General features: G+C 44.1%; 1 protein-coding gene across 4 annotated transcripts in view; it reads left to right on the forward strand.

Annotated features, from left to right (window-relative positions):
* Nucleotides 1–18,095, forward strand: part of CHD6 (chromodomain helicase DNA binding protein 6) — a 203,486-nt gene that overhangs the window by 175,054 nt on the left and 10,337 nt on the right. For all 4 annotated transcript variants that reach the window (XM_055346281.1, XM_055346261.1, XM_055346291.1 and 1 more), the window contains 8 exons: nucleotides 4,841–4,901; nucleotides 5,615–5,831; nucleotides 7,097–7,305; nucleotides 8,365–9,939; nucleotides 13,120–13,271; nucleotides 13,654–13,860; nucleotides 15,311–15,763; nucleotides 17,356–17,547. In XM_055346281.1, the coding sequence (XP_055202256.1) occupies nucleotides 4,841–4,901; nucleotides 5,615–5,831; nucleotides 7,097–7,305; nucleotides 8,365–9,939; nucleotides 13,120–13,271; nucleotides 13,654–13,860; nucleotides 15,311–15,763; nucleotides 17,356–17,547 (3,066 nt within the window). The remainder of the gene's footprint in view (nucleotides 1–4,840; nucleotides 4,902–5,614; nucleotides 5,832–7,096; nucleotides 7,306–8,364; nucleotides 9,940–13,119; nucleotides 13,272–13,653; nucleotides 13,861–15,310; nucleotides 15,764–17,355; nucleotides 17,548–18,095) is intronic.

The following is an 18,095-nucleotide window of genomic DNA, read 5'->3' on the forward strand; positions in this document are numbered from 1 at the left end:
CGAGTCCCACATCAGGCTCCGGTGCATGGAGCCTGCTTCTCCCTCTGCCTGTGTCTCTGCCTCAATCTCTCTCTCTGTGACTATCATAAGTAAAAAAAAAAAAAAAAAAAAAAAGCAGATGGAATGGGAATGGGGAGTGGCTTCTCCCAGATTTTGAGGTAGACAAATTATAAATAGATTAAGCTTGACTTCTAGTCCATGTGCTAAAATAACAAATGTAGAGAAATAGCCAACATTTGAACCCAGTCTGCTTCCCTCCCATCCCATACCTCCTACCTCAACCCCAGAGATACTGGTTGGGTATTTGCTTCTTCCAGTTCTATTCTCAGGCAGATCAGCAGGCAGGGTTAAAGATGCCCAAAGAGCCTGTTTCGTCTGTAACTAGGCAAATTCCCCTGAATTAAACAGACCTGGGCACAGACAGGGGAATGGTTAGTAGGTTGGCACAATCCCAGTATTGCAGAGAGCACTAACACGTGTCTGAGTGGTCTCTGAATGTCCTATCCCCTCTTGCAGCCTTGCCGTCAGAGGTCATTCCAGGTAGGTTTAGGTAATTCTGGGAGTCCGTGGGAAGAAGAAGAAAAACGTGCTGGGTTCCAAGGAAACTTCCTTACACTGTTCCAGAAATCTAGCTCCCAGTGAGTTTCCTAGATTCTGTTTAGTTTTCTTCTGGTGCAAAGAACAAAACTGTTCTTTCTCTCCTCTCTGATAGGATTTTAAATTCTTGAGGCCAGCTTGCTACCTTCATGTCTTTAAGTGTCTTTTCAGGTGAAGTACCCCTAGTTCCTCTGCCTTTCTATATATTGGATCATCTCCATATCCTCACTGTTCTGCTGCTGCCTTTCAGAGCTCACAATAGTTGTCCTCTTAAGATGTGTGGGTCAGAGAATCAGAATGTCAGAGTTAGATGGGACACTTGAGATGATCTAGTCTACTCCTTTCCCCCACCCTCTCTCTGTTCTAATACCAGTAGAACTTTGGTAAACAGTTACAGATTTTGCATTGCAGTTGGAGGCAATGAATATGCAGAGACTTTCTAAAACAGTCTAAAAGTTCACTTGTGTTGGAAATAGTCTGAAGCCTTGAATTGTAAACAAAATCTCTCTGTATCAAACCTGGTATGATATAGAGAGAGTAAAAGCTCTTTTAACTGAAACAGTGGTACTAGTGGCCCACCTTTTACAAGTACCATCACATCTTCTAAATTATTTTTATTTTATTTTATTTATTCATTCATGAGAGACACATAGAGTGAGAGAGGCAGAGATACAGACAGACAGAGAAGAAGCAGGCTCCATGCAGGGAGCCCGATGTGGGACTTGATCCCGGGTCTGCAGGATCAGGCCCTGGGCTAAAGACGGCGCTAAACCGCTGAGCCACCTGGGCTGCCCCCCATCACATCTTCTAATCACCATGTCATCCTTGCTCTGCAGCCATGCCTGCTACAGGTGCTCTCTGAAACAGAAGGTCTGTAAATGGAGGGTGAAGTCAACGCCAGAGTGAACTTGGAAAAACTCTTGTGAAAAACTTAATACCTAAAATGGTCTAAATCTCATCATAAGAAAAATTCAGTTGAGAAGTGAACGGTTATTCTATTCTTACAAGTTCAGAGTTTGAGGGTTTTCTAAACTCAAGTAGTAATAATTTTTGAGTGTAAAGTACTTCTAAGCTAACAAAGCATATTTCCTCTTCAGTTAGGCATTATTCTTATCCTGTTCTAGAGAGAAGGAAGCTGAAATAGTCTGTTAGCTTCAAAAAAAGTCCTATTGGCTAGAGGACACAAGAGCAGTGTCTCCCCTACTCAGTCTTTTTTTACGCCCTGTGATCTTTCCATAATAAAATCCTTGAGTTTTACATTAATGACAGTTGATGTGGGCAGCCCGGGTGGCTCAATGGTTTAGCACCACCTTCAGCCCAGGGCGTGATCCTGGAGACCTGGGATTGGGTCCCACATCAGGCTCCCTGCATGGAGCCTGCATCTCCCTCTGCCTGTGTGTGTGTGTCTCTCTCTCTCTCTTTCTCTCTGTGTCTCTCATGAACAAATAAATAAAATCTTTTTTTTAAATTTTTATTTATTTATGATAGTCACACAGAGAGAGAGAGAGGCAGAGACACAGGCAGAGGGAGAAGCAGGCTCCATGCACTGGGAGCCCGACGTGGGACTCGATCCCGGGTCTCCAGGATCGCGCCCCGGGCCAAAGGCAGGCGCCAAACCACTGCACCACCCAGGGATCCCTAAATAAAATCTTTAAAAAAAAAAAAAAGAACCACGGACCATCAGGCTGCAAACCACATGCATGCTCCAGATGGAGAAATTGCTCCCGTGTGCTCCCATGTAACCAGTCCCTTTCCTTTGTGTTGTTGTTGTTCTTGTTGTGTTTTCAGTTTCCTTTGTTTTGAGGTTCTTGTGGTCAGCACTTTCTGAGACCCTTCATGCTGAAATGACAAATTCACACCTCCTCTAAGATGCATATTTCTTTCCAATCAGTTCATAACCTGGAAGACCAAACAATGAAATAGTGAACATTAAGCTGCATACCTCAGATGCAGGGTTTTCTGTGTGCTTCCTGTGTCCCCAGCCTGCCACTACAGCTGCATGTAACACGCTCACTTTACGTTGATTATTAACTAAGGTTATGACATCTTTTTCACTTGGGCTGTGAATGAGCCAGGTCTTCTCCATTCTGTCATTTCAAGAGAGAGGAAGTGCTTCCAAGAGAGAGCAGGCAGGGAAAGACACTTGCCGATACCAGGATCTCACCTTACTCAAGGGGCTGCCTAAGGCTATTCCTGTTACAAACTGTAGCAACAGAAACTGTTAGAGGGACTGGAAGGGAAACCTTCATGTCCTGTGTTTGCCTCACACCCAGCTGAGAGCTGCTGTGTGGATCTGGGGTGCAGGGAAGCCCGAGTTAGCCACCCATCAATGTAATAAGGAGCGGGGTGGCTCTGGCGCCTCAGTGCTCCATTTGGTAAACTGTAGAACATTTCTCCGTCTGAAAGTGTCTATAATTATACATTTCAGCATTCGAAGGATCTTTGTGGATACTGTAAGGATACTCAAAAATGTCAGTGGCAGGAAAGGATGTAGGGCATGGTTGGCAGTTTTTTGCTTACTTTTTAAACTACCTAAATAGTGGGAGAAGATGAGGTGGCATAGTTAAGTGCCACTCTAAAATGGTACAATAGATCACACTGAGGATGCTAGCTCCTCAACTTAGATGGCAGGAAACCATTTGGGCTGAGGGAAAGGGATTGAACCCAGTGTTCCCCAATTCTAAATATGTTTCACTTTCCAAAACAAAACTTCGATCCAGACTCTTGTTTGGCCCTTTTTAGGATGTTTGAAGTGTTTGAAAGTGTAAGCTGTCATCAGCCTACTGTGTCTGAAACCCAGCTCTGCCACTTGATTGCTGAAAGACCTTGGATAAGTACAGAACCTTTCTAGGGCTTGTTTTCTACATCTGTAAACTTAGGAGTATTATAGCTTCTACCTTGTGAGGTGATTCTGAGAACTAAGTGAGATAAGCCACGTAAAAGATTTCACACAGTTCTCTATTATCACTATTTTGTAAGAAAGAAAACGTGCCCCTGCTCCTCTCTGCCCTTTCACAGTTTTCTCTTTCAGCCCCTTCCACGGTATTAGGGGCTTAAGAGAATGGTTAGAATTTTGACTATTGCCAATCACAGGTGTCTCTCCATTCCTACTGAACCCAGATTCCTGGTCTCTGGGCTGTGTGCACTCTTCTAGGAGACATTAGATGTTTTTTGTAAAGGCCCAGATAGTGAATATCTTGGGCCTGGGGCCACACACAGCCTGTAGCATGTTCTTTTCACTCTCCTGTTTCCCCATTTTCTTCTTCCCCTTCCTCTTCTCCCCTACAAAGGTGTGAAAAACTGTTCTTAGCTTGAGAGCCACATAAAAACAGCCTGCAGAACACAGATTATTGATCCTTAGTCTCATCTGACTCTCCCTAATATGGCCAAAGTCTTTTTTTTTTTTTTTTTTAATGGCCAAAGTCTTGAGTCCTGGGATTATTCTCTTCTGTCATTCAAAAGATGCTAATCAAAAGGACAGTAAGTTTTCATGTTAAAAATGGAGTCCAGTCAAAAAATAGCACACTCTTCTCCCATCCCTAAACTCTCCCACGCACCTTATATATAAAGAGCTTTCAGAGTTCCCTTCCTGAGACCAAGAAAGGGTTTGTAAAGGAATCCACTAGAGCCAGTTTGACTAACGCTCCAACTTGGATAAGCTCTGTGCCTGTGAAATTACTCCAGATTCACTTGGAGCCTCAGTTGTGATTTTAATTTTAAATTCCTGGGGGTTTTGCACCATCAGGTCTCATGTCTGGAGCAGTCACGTTTTAGGACAAGAGCATCTGTTGCTGTGAAGTAAGCTAACCGTAATGAACATGAACATGATACTTTTTCACAGAAAAAAAAAAAAAAACCAACCAAAACCTAAAATGCAGGCACAACCTTTGTGAAATGACAGTATTAAATTGCAAGAGATGATGGTAAAGCAAATATTTAAATTCACAGCTAAAATAGTGCTTGTAAAATATAATTGCCTGGGAGAGCATGCCAGCTCATCGTTCTTTCAGCTAATTCTCTGCAGACAGAATCATTCCATACAGTTTTAGTTAAAAATGCTTATTTTAAATAAACTGCTTTCTGGTTCTTTTAAAACTGCACAAGTAAGCTTTTTATTGACTGGATGATTTAGGTCTTCAAGGTGTTCATGGTTCAGGAGAGAGCTCCTGCTGTATGGTGGCTGTCTGAGCTGGCTTGTCCTGGGCTGCAGCTTTGCTGATGGCATGACTTCATTTGTCCCTAGGAGAGCTCCAGTGATGGAGGTGATGGCATTTTTGGCGAAAAGAAAGATGACAGCCGGGCAGGTGAGATTGTGTCCTTCTGAAGGCAAAGAAAAGTAAGGTCCCTCCTTGTAGTTATCCTGGAGCTTACATGTAATAGAAATGTGCTTTTTTAAGGAGGCTCTTTTAAAAAGCCAAGTTGACCTTCATCAAACTCTCCTGGAGTCACACACCGAGCTTTACTATGGCTCTGGCAAGCTTCCGCCACCTGTCGTTGAAATTCAGAAGTGAGACCAGTGATACATGAGGTCAGGATGGAGTCAGAGAGAGAGAAAAAAGGAGTTGTTTCATTGATTTATTATTTATGTAATTATTTGGGGGGATGAAACGTTAGGGAGGGTTGGTTTGATGTGGCTTGTTTTTTTGCTTGCTTTTTCTGAATTCAAATTTAATAAAGTCCTTGGCATTTGGAAGACCCAGCTACACAAAAGCCCATAGTTCTATCTGGAGAAGGCCATGGGGGTTCTGCTTGTTCCCATGCCTTAGCACAAGGTCCTCAGATTGGTTCTGCCCCCAGGGACAGATGCATTTTTTTGTGAGAGATGACAGAGCCATCTATAACCTAAAGGTGTTTCTAAAGCAGAATTTCAGCCCTTCCAGCTATGCCTAGCTCCTGAACTGAATGAGTGGGTCCTTGAGTTAGCTGTGTTTTTATTTAAAAAAAAAAAAAAAAAAAAAAAGAGCCACCTTTTTTTGGTTCTGTTTGTAAATACTAATATCCTCACTGATGTTTGAAGCCCAGGATGGCTCCGACCCAGACAAATCACCCTGGCCAGTTTCATCTGCTCTCACGGCTCGTCTCAGGCGTCTGGTCACCGTGTACCAGCGCTGTAACCGCAAGGAACTCTGCCGACCAGAAATCCTAGGACCAGGTAACCAAGGATACTGGGTCCAAGAAGAGATGTTCAGGAGAACCTCAGAAATGGATCTCATCAACAAGGAAGCTCAAAAGAGGTAAAAGTCAGTGGCCATAGGGCATACAGAGCTGCAAGTGAGTAAAGGTTGACAAGAGAGTGCTGAAGATAGACAAAATGTACTTAATGTTCTCGTTGTGAAGTTAGGGGGTCTCCAGAATTAATTCAGTCCAGCCTCCAGTGATGGTGTTGTCGTGCTGCCTGAGAAGTTGATGAGATCTAGGAAACCCTTTTGTTCACAATTCCCAGACTTCTGTGATTTTCCAACTTGAATCCTCTTCCTTAGGTTGGACCCCAATCCCTGGAATGTTTAAAATTAGCATATGTCAGACCATGTTTTGTTTTTTAAGATTTTATTTATTTAATCATGAGACAGAGGGGCAGAGACATAGGCAGAGGGAGAAGCAGGCTCCCTACAGAGAGCCCAGTGTGGGACTCCATCCCAGGACTCTGAGATCACAACCTGAGCCAAAGGCAGACAACCAACCACTGAACCACAGGTGCCCCTAGACCATGTTTTTTAGCACCAAAGTGAATAGTGTGCATTGAAGCTGCCATATTATAGCAACTAGTTCTTATCAAGCCTTTGAGAGCACCAAGTACTATAAAATGCCAGCCCAAAAGGAGAGGATAAATTATCAGGAGTATCCTGCCCATCTGAGAGTTATCCTAAAAATGGCGACAGAAGGACCACACAGGCTAGGAACAATGCCACCAGAAAGAAACAAAGCTGTAGTTCTTTGAGACTTTCTATCTATCCTTCTGATGCAACATCCAGTGAATTAAAAGAACGCCAAATAGAAATATATCTCCCATCTTTCACAGCTCCAAAGAAAAGAACCTAAACCCTTCTTCTCTGCTTCTCACTCCTTCACTGAGCCTCTCACCCTACTCCTGACCTGGACTCCCTCTGGGGATGTAGAGTACGGTGCCCCAGAACCCCTCACATAAGCATATATAGTATTTTAAAATCTTCATCTCCCACAAGTAGTAATAGACTTTTAAGTAATCTCTAAAATTAATGAATTAAGAGATAGCAAGTCTGCACATGTGATTAGGTAAATACTGGAAGAACAAGTTGAGAGATTTGAAAGTGGAGGTAGGATGAAAGGCTGTTTTCGTTATAAGCCTCTCAGCCCAATATAACTTAAATAAAAATAATAAAATAGGCACACCAGGCCTACCTGCTTTCTTGACTCCATGGACTCTCCTAGTAGGCACTCAGTAAGTAGTAGTTGTTGGCTTTTTTTTTTTTTTTTTTTTAAGGAACAACAGCTCACTCTCCCTTTCTGATTAAATCCCAAGGTGGACTAGAAGAGAGCAAGCAGACTTCTACAGAGCAGTGTCCTCCTTCGGGGTTGTTTATGATCAAGAAAAGAAAACTTTTGACTGGACACAGTTCCGCATCATTTCCCGTTTAGACAAGAAATCGGATGAGAGCCTGGAGCACTACTTTTATAGTTTTGTGGCCATGTGCCGGAATGTCTGTCGTCTGCCCACATGGAAGGATGGCGGTGAGAAAGCTCTCTGTCCATATGTCTCTGATGAGACTGGGAAAGGGCATGTTTATTTTCAAGGTACAGAACCACTTCAGGTAATCTTGATTATAAGAGTGGAGTCTACCTGAAGAATTCAGGTAAAGACAAGTGGGTTTTCACAAATTCATGAACTGCTACTTGGGTCCACCCTCACAGAATGAAATCTCTCTCCCAAAATGATGCGATGTCAACAAAAACTGAAATTCAGATTAACACATCACAGGAGTATTGGGAGGCTACTGTTAATTAGAGATTTATTCCGTGGCAAACTTTGCTCCCTCCGTAGATTATATCTTAGTAACTTTAACTTTTCCCATATATTGACTTCTAGCTATAAAAAGTAAGTGGTTGTAACAATCCCTGATCCAATAGAGACCGATTCTGAGAAATTATGTCCTGGTTGGGATGGAGCAGCTTCCTTCTTGCCCCTCTCCTGCCTCACACTTAAAGATAAACTTGATCTGGCCCATCTGACTGTATTGTAGGAAAGCTAAAAGAAACTTGGGAGTCCACCCAGTGTGAGTCCTGGGCTGATAGCAGCCTGCCCCCGTGTGACAGGGTTAGGGTGTTTTCATTAAAATTTGGGATCTGGATAGATTGCAAAGAGCTGGACCTCACAGTCCTACTGACAAGACCTGGCCTCAAATCCTAGTTCTGTACCTTGAGCAAGTCAGCATATCTGACATATTACTTCCTCATCCTTTAAATGAGAATAATGATGGTACAGCCTGGCATTGCCATAAGAACTCAATGACATGTGCACAGTACCTTAGGTAGAAGCCAGAGTACATGCTTACTGAACGGAAGCTTATCTTCCTTCCAGAACTGAAGTTTTCATGCTCCTCTTTCACTGGATCTGTCCTTGTTTCATAGAACCTTCCATTCTTGTAGCTTTCCATTGTGTCAGGGGCACACACACCCATGTGCTGGGGAGCCAGGGAGTTAAGCTGCTAGACCCAGAGATGCATGGGCTCAGGTGGGTTGCAAGTGTCCTGGGGCTACCTTCGGTGATAGGCTCTGCCTTGGCCTCTCCAGGTCCCCCAGATCCAAGCATCTACGTGGAACCCATCACTGAGGAACGGGCTGCGAGAACCCTTTACCGTATCGAACTGCTGCGAAAGGTCCGAGAGCAGGTGCTGAGGTGCCCCCAGCTGCACGAGCGCCTCCAGCTCTGCAGGCCCAGCCTCTACCTCCCTGTCTGGTGGGAGTGTGGGAAGCATGACCGGGACCTGCTCGTTGGCACTGCCAAACATGGGCTAAACCGCACCGACTATTATGTCATGACTGACCCCCAGCTGTCCTTCCTGGATGCTTACAGAAACTACGCCCAGCATAAGAGAACGGACGTCCAGGCACCAGAAAGTCTCTGTTGCCTTTACCAGACCAACTCCAAACTGTATGAATCTCTCACATACTCTCAGATGAACAGGACTTCAGAGCCGCTTGAAAATGAGCCTGAGAATCTAGTGAAAATAGAAGGGAGAGATGATCATCCCCCTCCACCTGGGGGCAATTTATCTGATATGTCTTGTGAAAACTTTCTTTCTAAAGTTCAAGATGTCATTTCCATCACCCATGACGAAAGTCTGCTGCCCGAGTCCTTGGAAAGCATGATGTATGGTAAGAAGGCTCTTAGCCGGGAGCCAGGCTCTTTCCAGGAAAGCCCCACTACTACAGAACCCAGAAAGGATGCACTGGCCAGCTCAGCAAGCGAAGAGGGGAAGTGCCAGCCTGGTGGCCACGAGGCAGAGATACCCACAGGCCCCTCTTTTATGGATAGCTTAGAGGCAGGAGTAGCTCAGATGAACATCAAAAATGGAAAACATCTGTTGCTCTCTCTTTCAAGGGAAGGGGAGCTCTGCAGTGAGACAGGGCAGAGGCCTGAAAGCATTGGGCAACTAGAAGCCAAATGCTTAGCTTCCCCTTCCTTGGATCAAGGAAATGAAAGTGGGTTTGTAGATATGTACAATCTTAGTGTCTGTGACTCCAGAAGAAGCCTGTCCTCAGATCAGCAATTAATTGATTTATTAGAAGACAAAAGTTTAGAAAGCAAATTGGTTTTGAGTCAGACCCACAGCGATGAGGAGGAGGAAGAGGAGGAAAATGAGGAGGAGAATGTAGGCGTGGACACAGGCCTGAGGGAAAGGCCGGAGGTTTTGCATCTGGCTGAGCCCACTGCAGATACCCTAAGGGAAAAGAGCCGAAGTTTCCATGTGGAGGAAGCCAAGAGAGGAGGCCTGGAAGCCATGAATCAGAATCCTGGACCACAGGGGGCTTTTCCTCAAGCAGCCTGTCAGTGTCACTGCAAGCACGCAGACCAGTGGACGCGAGGCCTCGAGAACGAGGGGTTTGAAGTGGAGAAACCCAAGGGTTATCACCCAGACATGTACAAAAGTAAAACCAACAGTGTCACAGTGGAGGGCGAGCCCACTGCTACTCCAGCAGAACCCCCTCAGGGGAAACATGAGCTGTTAAAAGAGCCTTGGAAGGACAGTGCAGAAGGCAAAAAAAGTTTCCATGTGTATCCAGAAGCCAGTGAGCTCAAGTCCGAAGACATGGATTTTGAGAGTAAAGATGATTTTGACAGAGATGGGAATGGCCATGCTCAAGGTAAGCTCTGTGGGGTCTATGGGATATTGGATGAGCGAGCTCTCACGTAGTAGGAAGGGGAGAGCGCAGAGGGAGTGTCAAGAGATGCGAGGCTTCTGAGTTGCACCTGCCCTCGGTCCCTGTGGTTTAAGACCAAAGGTCACAGGCCTTATCTGAAAGTGAGACAGAGTAGCTTAACTCTGATATCGTTCTAGAACATTGAGGATGATTGTAAACAATCATGGCAAAGTGCCTCATCAACCCTGTGATTTGGGCTGGGCTTGTGTGCTTCTTTCTGTGTGGTAGATGCTAGCCATGGCATTGAGGGGGAAGTAACTTCTTCCACTAGGTGAGGTGCTTCAAACTAAAGTAGAAAAGCTTAGGAACGTCAAGAGCCTGCACTTTTCTATAAGGACAGTTAACTTTTCAGGAACTCCACAAAAGTACAAATAAATGTGATCTTTATTAAGGTGAGCAAACACAGTGCTGTTGTTATTCATGTCATTGTCAGAAGCTTGTGATTCAATGTTGGTACATTTGGTTTAGAATCAGAAATAAAAATAAAATTACAAGTAACTAAAAAAAATAAAATTATAAGTAACTCAACAAAAATACAAATAAATACAAATCTTTTTAAATAGGGAAGTCTTAGATAAGGCTTCAAGTTAGGACTTTTTAAATGTTAAGAGTCTAAATATAAATGACTCTTAGGTATTTCTATCCCTTTGATTAGAGATTCTGAGCAACAAGAGTTAGTTTTTAACTTTTTTTACTGTTAGTTTTTGCTTCAGACCCAAGAGGGCATATTAGAGTGAACAAAAATAATTCCATTTATCCTTGTTACTGTCAAAAAACCCCAAAAGACAAAATCCCTGTTCGTGTCTGACTTGATGTTGGGTATGGTCCTCAGGGATTTAGACAGACACAGCCTCCTCCTTCTGGGACAGTGACTTTTATATCAAAGAGGGAAAGAGGGAGGGGAGCTCAGCTAAGCTCCCTTGTATGATCTAGCTTCCCCCTTTTTTTTGTATGCTCCCTCACCTTTGGTTTTAGTCACTGTGATTAGTGACTCCCTTGATATTTTAACTCAAGTTAAAATTTACACAGTAGCTAGGATGACAGGCTGAAAATAGTTTAATCAGCTTGTGGCCCCAGCTGACCCAGAGGGAGCCAATCTCTGACCTTGTCCATCCTCAGCCTATGCCACAAAGGATCGCTGCTAATGTGTTAGATTATAAACCTTATATTGTTTCTTTGAACCTTGTTGTGGGGGAAATCACCAAATAGTCCTTGGAAACCAGGCAGTGAAATGAGTAGAGTGTAGAAGAGTATGGTTTGTTTACTTATTTTTTATTCATGAGAGACACAAGCAGAGACATAGAGGGAGAACCAAGCTCCCTGTGGGGAACCTGATGTGGGACTCCATCGCAGGACCCTGGAATCACACCCTGAGCTGAAGGCAGATGTTCAACTGCTGAGCCACCCAGGCGTCCCAGAAGAGTGTGGTTTAGAGAAGTGTCTATCCACCAAACCCTCTCTGTTGCAATGTCGGCTTAATGAGCTTTGGTGGGCGGCACACGCACTCATGAGTGGGCCCTCTTGCCCCAGTGCTTTACAAAATGCTTTTGCAGACCTCAGAAGGGGTCCTCCACACACAGGAGATGTGGGACAGGTGGGGCAGAGAGGGTCAGTCTACTGGAAAGGAGCAGTAATTGGTATGGTTGTTGGGGCCAACCCCCACATCTCCTGGCTCTTTTTCCAGGGTTTTCTCTCACACATCATTACTTTTTCTTAAGACTTAAATCCAACCTCTCTGCTTGAAACAGAGGGACGCCTGGGTAGCTCAGTGATTGAGTGTCTGCCTTCAGCTCGGGGCATGATCCTAGGATCCGGAATTGAGTCTCACATTGGGCTCCTTGTGGGGAGCCTGCTTCTCCCTCTGCCTGTGTCTCTGCCTCTCTCTCTCTCTGTGCCTCTCATGAATAAGTAAATAAAATCTTTAAAAAAAATTTTGTTATTAATTTAAAAAATAAAAACCTTTCAGTGATGCTCCCCATCAGGTCTAGAGTAAAATTCGAATTTTCTATCGTGACCTACAGGATTCAACATTATGCAAATGTTTATAACCCTCTACCCTCATCTTTGCGCTTTCCCCCGGATGTGTCTCTTAATTCCTCAGCATCCTCCTCCTCTTCTTGGGTGTGCTCTCCTTTGAGAAACCCTCTCTAACCAACCTTCCTTTCTGCTTTCTCTTATTTCCTATCCTGACAACTTGTTTCTTTTTATAACACTTGCCACTGTTTATAGTTTATTCGTTTATTATAACTGTTTTCCTGACTCTCTTTCCCTCCATGAAACCATAAGAATCTGAGGGTCAGGGCCACATCTGTCTCAAATATCCTTGAATCTGCTGGCCTAAAGAAGTCTTATTTCTGGTGAGGGGTCCCTGTGGCTCTCTAGACTGATGCAGAGGTCACCAGTGAAATCTATACATTTCAGAGGACCTACATTCCATATCATTTCACAAGAAAAGAGGCTCCCAACTTTACCTGCACTGGACATTTCACTACCTTGTGTTCATTCCCTGTCATTCCCTCCCTTACTGGTAAGTGGGTCTTTAAAAATCCATTTCGCATTGATAATAAACTTCACCACTGAAACTTAATGAGTTGCATTTCCATATCTTTCCATCAGTGAAGTAATTTAAATGTTATAGGTTCTTTTGCATCATTTTTGACATGAAACAGGTCTATTTTACCTTTGTTGTAAGTTTTGGGACTTTTCATCCTTAATCACTAATGTCAGCAGTTTAATGTGTTACATTTCAAAGACTGCTTTCAAATGTATAAAAGTATTATAATGCTCAGTTTCCTCTTGGCTTGTACACCACATGTACAAGCCTCTTGCTGCTCATGTTGCTCTCATTCTTGGGTACACAGGACAATCTCTTTTGTTTTTGTTAGGGTGTGGATGCAAAGTTATCAGGTGACTTGCATGGATAGCCTTAGAGAAAGGATCTGCATTTATGGCTTAACTGATGGGGTTCTTCTGGAAATAGAAAGCATGGTAATTAATGTTCAATTTCAAATAAGTTAGCACACAATGGGCTAAGTTTTTGAAAAGACAGATCAGCTGTCCTAATCTTGGAGATCATTACTGTCTCCCAAGTACTGGATTAATTTTTTAAACCCTTCTTTGCAGATTACCCAGGGAAATACTCTGAAGAGGAGAGCAAAAGCTCAACATCAGGCATTGCAGGAGATCTTGGGGATGACCTGCAGGAGGCGCGGGCTCCCACCATTGCTCAGCTGCTCCAGGAGAAGACCCTCTTTTCCTTCTCTGAGTGGCCAAAGGTAACCCCCCTCCGCCACCTCCTAGTATGCATTCTCTACCCAAAACATTCTCAGCTTGTAGAGTATTTGTGAAAGTGAACTCCGAAAAATGTGTAGTGTCTTGAAAAGGTATTAGTAATGTCATATTTGAAAATTAAAGAAATACACGCTCAACTAATTAGACCATAAGATAAAACTGCCTTCGTTTAAAGCACTATGGCTTTAATTTTCATTGTCCAGACCATAGAACTTATTTTAAGACTTGTAAAGTGAGTACATTTGAGTGTGCTTTTTTCTAATCAACTCCTTCTGGTTAGAAAAATGTGACACGTGATCCCTAGGGACTTTGTGAATTTGGGTAGCTTGTTGCTTACTCCTCAGAGCTTTTGGTCTTTTTTTATAGGATCGCGTGATAATCAACCGCCTGGATAATATCTGCCACGTGGTGTTAAAGGGGAAATGGCCTTCCAGCCAGCAATATGAGCCTTCAGGCACCCTGCCCACCCCAGTGTTAACGGGCAGTGCTGGTTCTCGGAGCAGCCTCTCAGAACCAGAAGCATCAGAACACAGCTTCAGCAGTAGTGCAGCATTGGTGGCCCAGATCCAGAAGGTGAGGCCATAAGCATAATGTCAGCTATGAACAAACAGTGAAGGACACTTTGTACTTCTCAGTTGAGTCATTCATTCAGCAAATACTTAATGGATAGATTTGTGTTTTTTTCTTTTCCTCTTTCTCTTTCTTTGGCTTTTTTTTTTTTTTTCTTCTGTAAGTTCACTGGTATTAATTGAAGAATTTAGATTTTATCCTCTAGGAAGCAGGGAGCTACTAAAATTTTGGAGCAGGGAAGTGCATGATGAAAGCAGGGTTTTACAGCTTGGCTGAAGGGTTATGTAGGTTCTTGGGGGAGAGGATGGTCAGGAAGAAAGAGGGCCAGGGTCTGGGAGGCCAAGTGGGAATCTGATGAAGAGATGAGGTCCTGGACCAATTTAGTGGTAGAGTAGGTAAAAAGGGGTGGATGTAGGTTGGCATGACTTGATGACTAACAAACATATTAGGAGAGGGAGGCATGAATGTATCAGTATGTTCCACACTGGAAAGACGATAAGAATGATGGCAGCTGATAGAAATAAGGGAAATCAGAGAATGGTTTTTATAAACTCAGGCTTACAGCTCCAGCTTAATTTGAGGTACATTGTTAGCACACTGGCCCTCACTCTTCAAGTGCACATTGGAATCTGCTGGGGACCTTGAAAAGCTGTTGATTCTGATTTAATTGGTCCAGGCTGTGGACTGAGTGTTGGAATTTTTTTTAACTTTCCAATGAATTCTGATATACATCTGAGGTTGAGATTCCCTGGATTATGATCTTGAACATCAGGGGTAGTTCATGAACTAGCAGCTTTAGCAGCACCTAGAAACCTGTTAGGTGTGCAGAATCTTGGGCCCACTGAAGTAGAATAGCTGTCTTAACAAGCTATCCAGATGAGGGGCACTTGGCTGGCTCAGTTGGTTAAGTGTCTGACTTTAACTCAGGTCTTGATCCCAGGATACTCGGATTAAGCCCCACATTGGGCTTTGTGCTCAGGGGGATCTGCTTCTCCTTTTCCCTCTGCCTTGCCTGTCACTTGTGCATTCTAGCGCTCTCTTTTTCAACTAAATAAGTAAAATCTTAAAAAAAAAAAACAAGCTGTCCAAGTAATCTGGTGCTAAGGTTTCAGAAGGTTTGAATGGAAAGAACTTCTAAGAGGTTGATTAGGAATCCTACTAGAGGGCAGCCCTGGTGGCGCAGCGGTTTAGCACCGCCTGCAGCCCAGGGCATGGTCCTGGAGACCCTGGATCGAGTCCCGCATCAGGCTCTCTGCATGGAGCCTGCTTCTCCTTCTGCCTGCGTCTCTGCCTCTCATTCTCTCTCTGTGCCTCTATGAATAAATAAATAAAATCTTTAAAAAAAAAAAAAGGAATCCTACTAGACCTGAGGAAATCAGGCCTGGAGAAAGAGCTGCCGTTCAGCCACAGAAGTGGCATTCATACCTCTCTTAACACATGTCTGTGTTTGCAGGAGAGCTTCCTGGCTCCAGTATTCACAAAGGATGAACAAAAGCACAGACGTCCCTATGAGTTTGAGGTGGAGAGGGATGCAAAGGCCCGGAGCCTAGAACAGTTCTCTGCCACTCACGGGCACCCCCCCATCGTCCTCAACGGCTGGCATGGGGAATCTGCAATAGATCTCTCCTGCACGTCAGAGGGGTCTCCAGGAGCCACGTCTCCTTTCCCAGTGAGCGCCAGCACCCCTAAGATTGGGGCTATTGGTTCACTTCAAGGAGCACTCGGCATGGACTTGTCAGGAATTCTACAAGCTGGCCTGATCCATCCAGTGACGGGACAGATCGTCAATGGAAGCCTCAGAAGAGATGACGCTGCCACAAGGAGACGGAGAGGGAGACGGAAACATGTCGAAGGAGGGATGGACCTCATCTTTTTAAAGGAGCAGACACTTCAGGCTGGAATCTTGGTGGGTATATGAGGCCATTAAATGAAAACATTGACCTTTCTACACTGAGCAACAAAACACTTCCTCAGACACAGGATGTTTTGATTTGTAGATCTTTTATCCCTATTTCAAATGTTCCTACTTAGTTTCTCTTATTATCAGTTGCTCCATTTTTTTCTAGAAACACATTTAATCCATTATAGACCCTTCACCTGTGCACAGCCTGAAGAAATGAGCCAGGGGTCTTGCCATTTCAAATACAAATGGCCCAGATCCCCGACCCGGGTTTCCAAAGAGCTGCTGGTGCTTGAGTAAAGCAGGTTTGAGTTTGTGGCAGTGGCACTCCAGGTTAGTGGGCTCTCCAGGCGCTTGGGTTCAGGAGAGGGAACAGGCATCAGGTTCCTAAACTGCTTGACCTACTGGGTGACATGACACATACCACCATGCCTCCTTGTGCTCCTAGTGAAGTGGGCCTGTAGCATCTCCCACAGAGGGCTGCTTCGAGGGTTCATTAGGATCAGAGCAAGATGCCCTAAACCCAGAGGAGACCATTGTAAGCAGCAAAGTTAGAAGCTGTATGCCTGGCCAGGAGAGAGATCCCCTTAGACTTTACTTAATGTGTCAAAGACAACTGACTTACCTTTGTGTTTTGGTTTTTCCTGTTTATTGAACTTCAAGCTCCAAAATAGGAATCATATTTCATATTTTCTTATCTTAAAATGAATAATAACCAGTATTCATTGAGTGCTTCCTGTGTGCCAGGCAGTGTGTTCAGGCGTTAGTATGACTGTCCTGTTTGAGCATCACAACTCTGAGAAGGTGTTGTTATTACTCCCATTTTATAGATGAGGAAACTGAGGCTTACAAGCATTGAATAATTTGCCCAAGATTATCCAATAAAGTGACAGGTCAGGGAACCAAGCCAAGGGCTTTGTTCACTAGCATCTAAGAGCTTTATTATTAAGCTCTATTATTTGGTCTGTTTTAAAGTTTGATCTTCCTCTTACACTTTCTGTATAATTTGGGAGGCTGAAGTGGCAGCCCAGTCCTGCAAACTTTTAAGGCAGTTGTCTCAGTTTTTAGAGTGCAAACCCATAGTTTCTCTGTAGTGATCATAGACCATTTTTTAAAACTAATATGCAAACATTTATTTAGCACCACAGTGGACTTTGTAGACCCCATTATAGACATTGGGAGTACAGACATGAGTAAGACAGGCATTCCTCCTACAGAGGGTGCCACCGGGGAGTAAATTGCAGTGTGGCATTTCTTGGTATTGGAAAATCTGTGAAGGGTGCTGAGGGCATTGGGGACCAGGAAGTGGAGCACCCTGGGACCGTCAGCGACAGCGACAAAGAAGGCAACACTGAACCTGAGCAGACAGGATGGAATGAAAGGATACCAAGTAGACAAGGGGAGAGGAACCTCAGGTAGAAGCAACACACTCAGGAGCCCTCAGTAGTGCGGAGGATTCTTACTCCACACCCCAGCACAGTAATATCCAGGTGGAAACAGATGGAAAGATACAAAGCACACCTTAGGTGTTTTCCTTTCAGGACCTGGTTTTCATTCTGTCACACTTACTGGCACATACTTGTCTCTCCTTCATCCAGGAAGTCCATGAAGATCCAGGGCAGGCCCCCCCAAGCGCCTCCCACCCTGAAGGGCCGGTGCCTGCTGCTCCAGCCCCCGAGCCAGCCCCAGCAGCCAGCAGCCAGACCGAGAAAGCCATTCCCAGCAAGAGTCTGCTTGACTGGCTAAGGCAGCAGGCTGACTACTCCTTAGAGGTTCCTGGCTTTGGAGCAGTAAGTGTTGTGGGTGCCACCTGACGCTGTCATTTCCTTCCTGCTGACTTGGTGCTGTGTTTGATAAGGAGCATGCTTAGGGAGACCAGGAAGTTAGAGAGATCTGTATCAGCTGAGAACATCATTTTAAAGTTTTGGTTTTTATTTTTAAGTTTATTTTTTTTTTATTTTTAAGTTTAAATTTTGATTAAGTGTTCTAGTAATAGAAATCACAGCCCATGTCAGAATACTCTGCCAAGTTATTGTACAAAATCTGATGAGAACAGAACTTGCCTAAGCTTAGCCACCACCACCCCCAAATTACCACACAAGATCCTAAGTGCACAGAGAAATCTTTAGGTTGCATAAACACTGCCTCTTCAGGAACATGTTCCTGCATATTCTTTCCAAGTTAATATATTACCACTTTGTACTTAGATTGAGTTACAAGTTTGTGATTCTTGCTTCAAGTTCTCTTACTGCATTTGCCTGCAAATCTTCAGATTAGAAATCTGCAGGAGAGGGCTCCTGAGCATTTATGTCTCTTCTTGGTTTTTCTTTTCTCATGT

Source organism: Nyctereutes procyonoides, unplaced genomic scaffold (assembly GCF_905146905.1).
Source record: "Nyctereutes procyonoides isolate TBG_1078 unplaced genomic scaffold, NYPRO_anot_genome, whole genome shotgun sequence".
Lineage (NCBI taxonomy): Eukaryota > Metazoa > Chordata > Mammalia > Carnivora > Canidae > Nyctereutes > Nyctereutes procyonoides.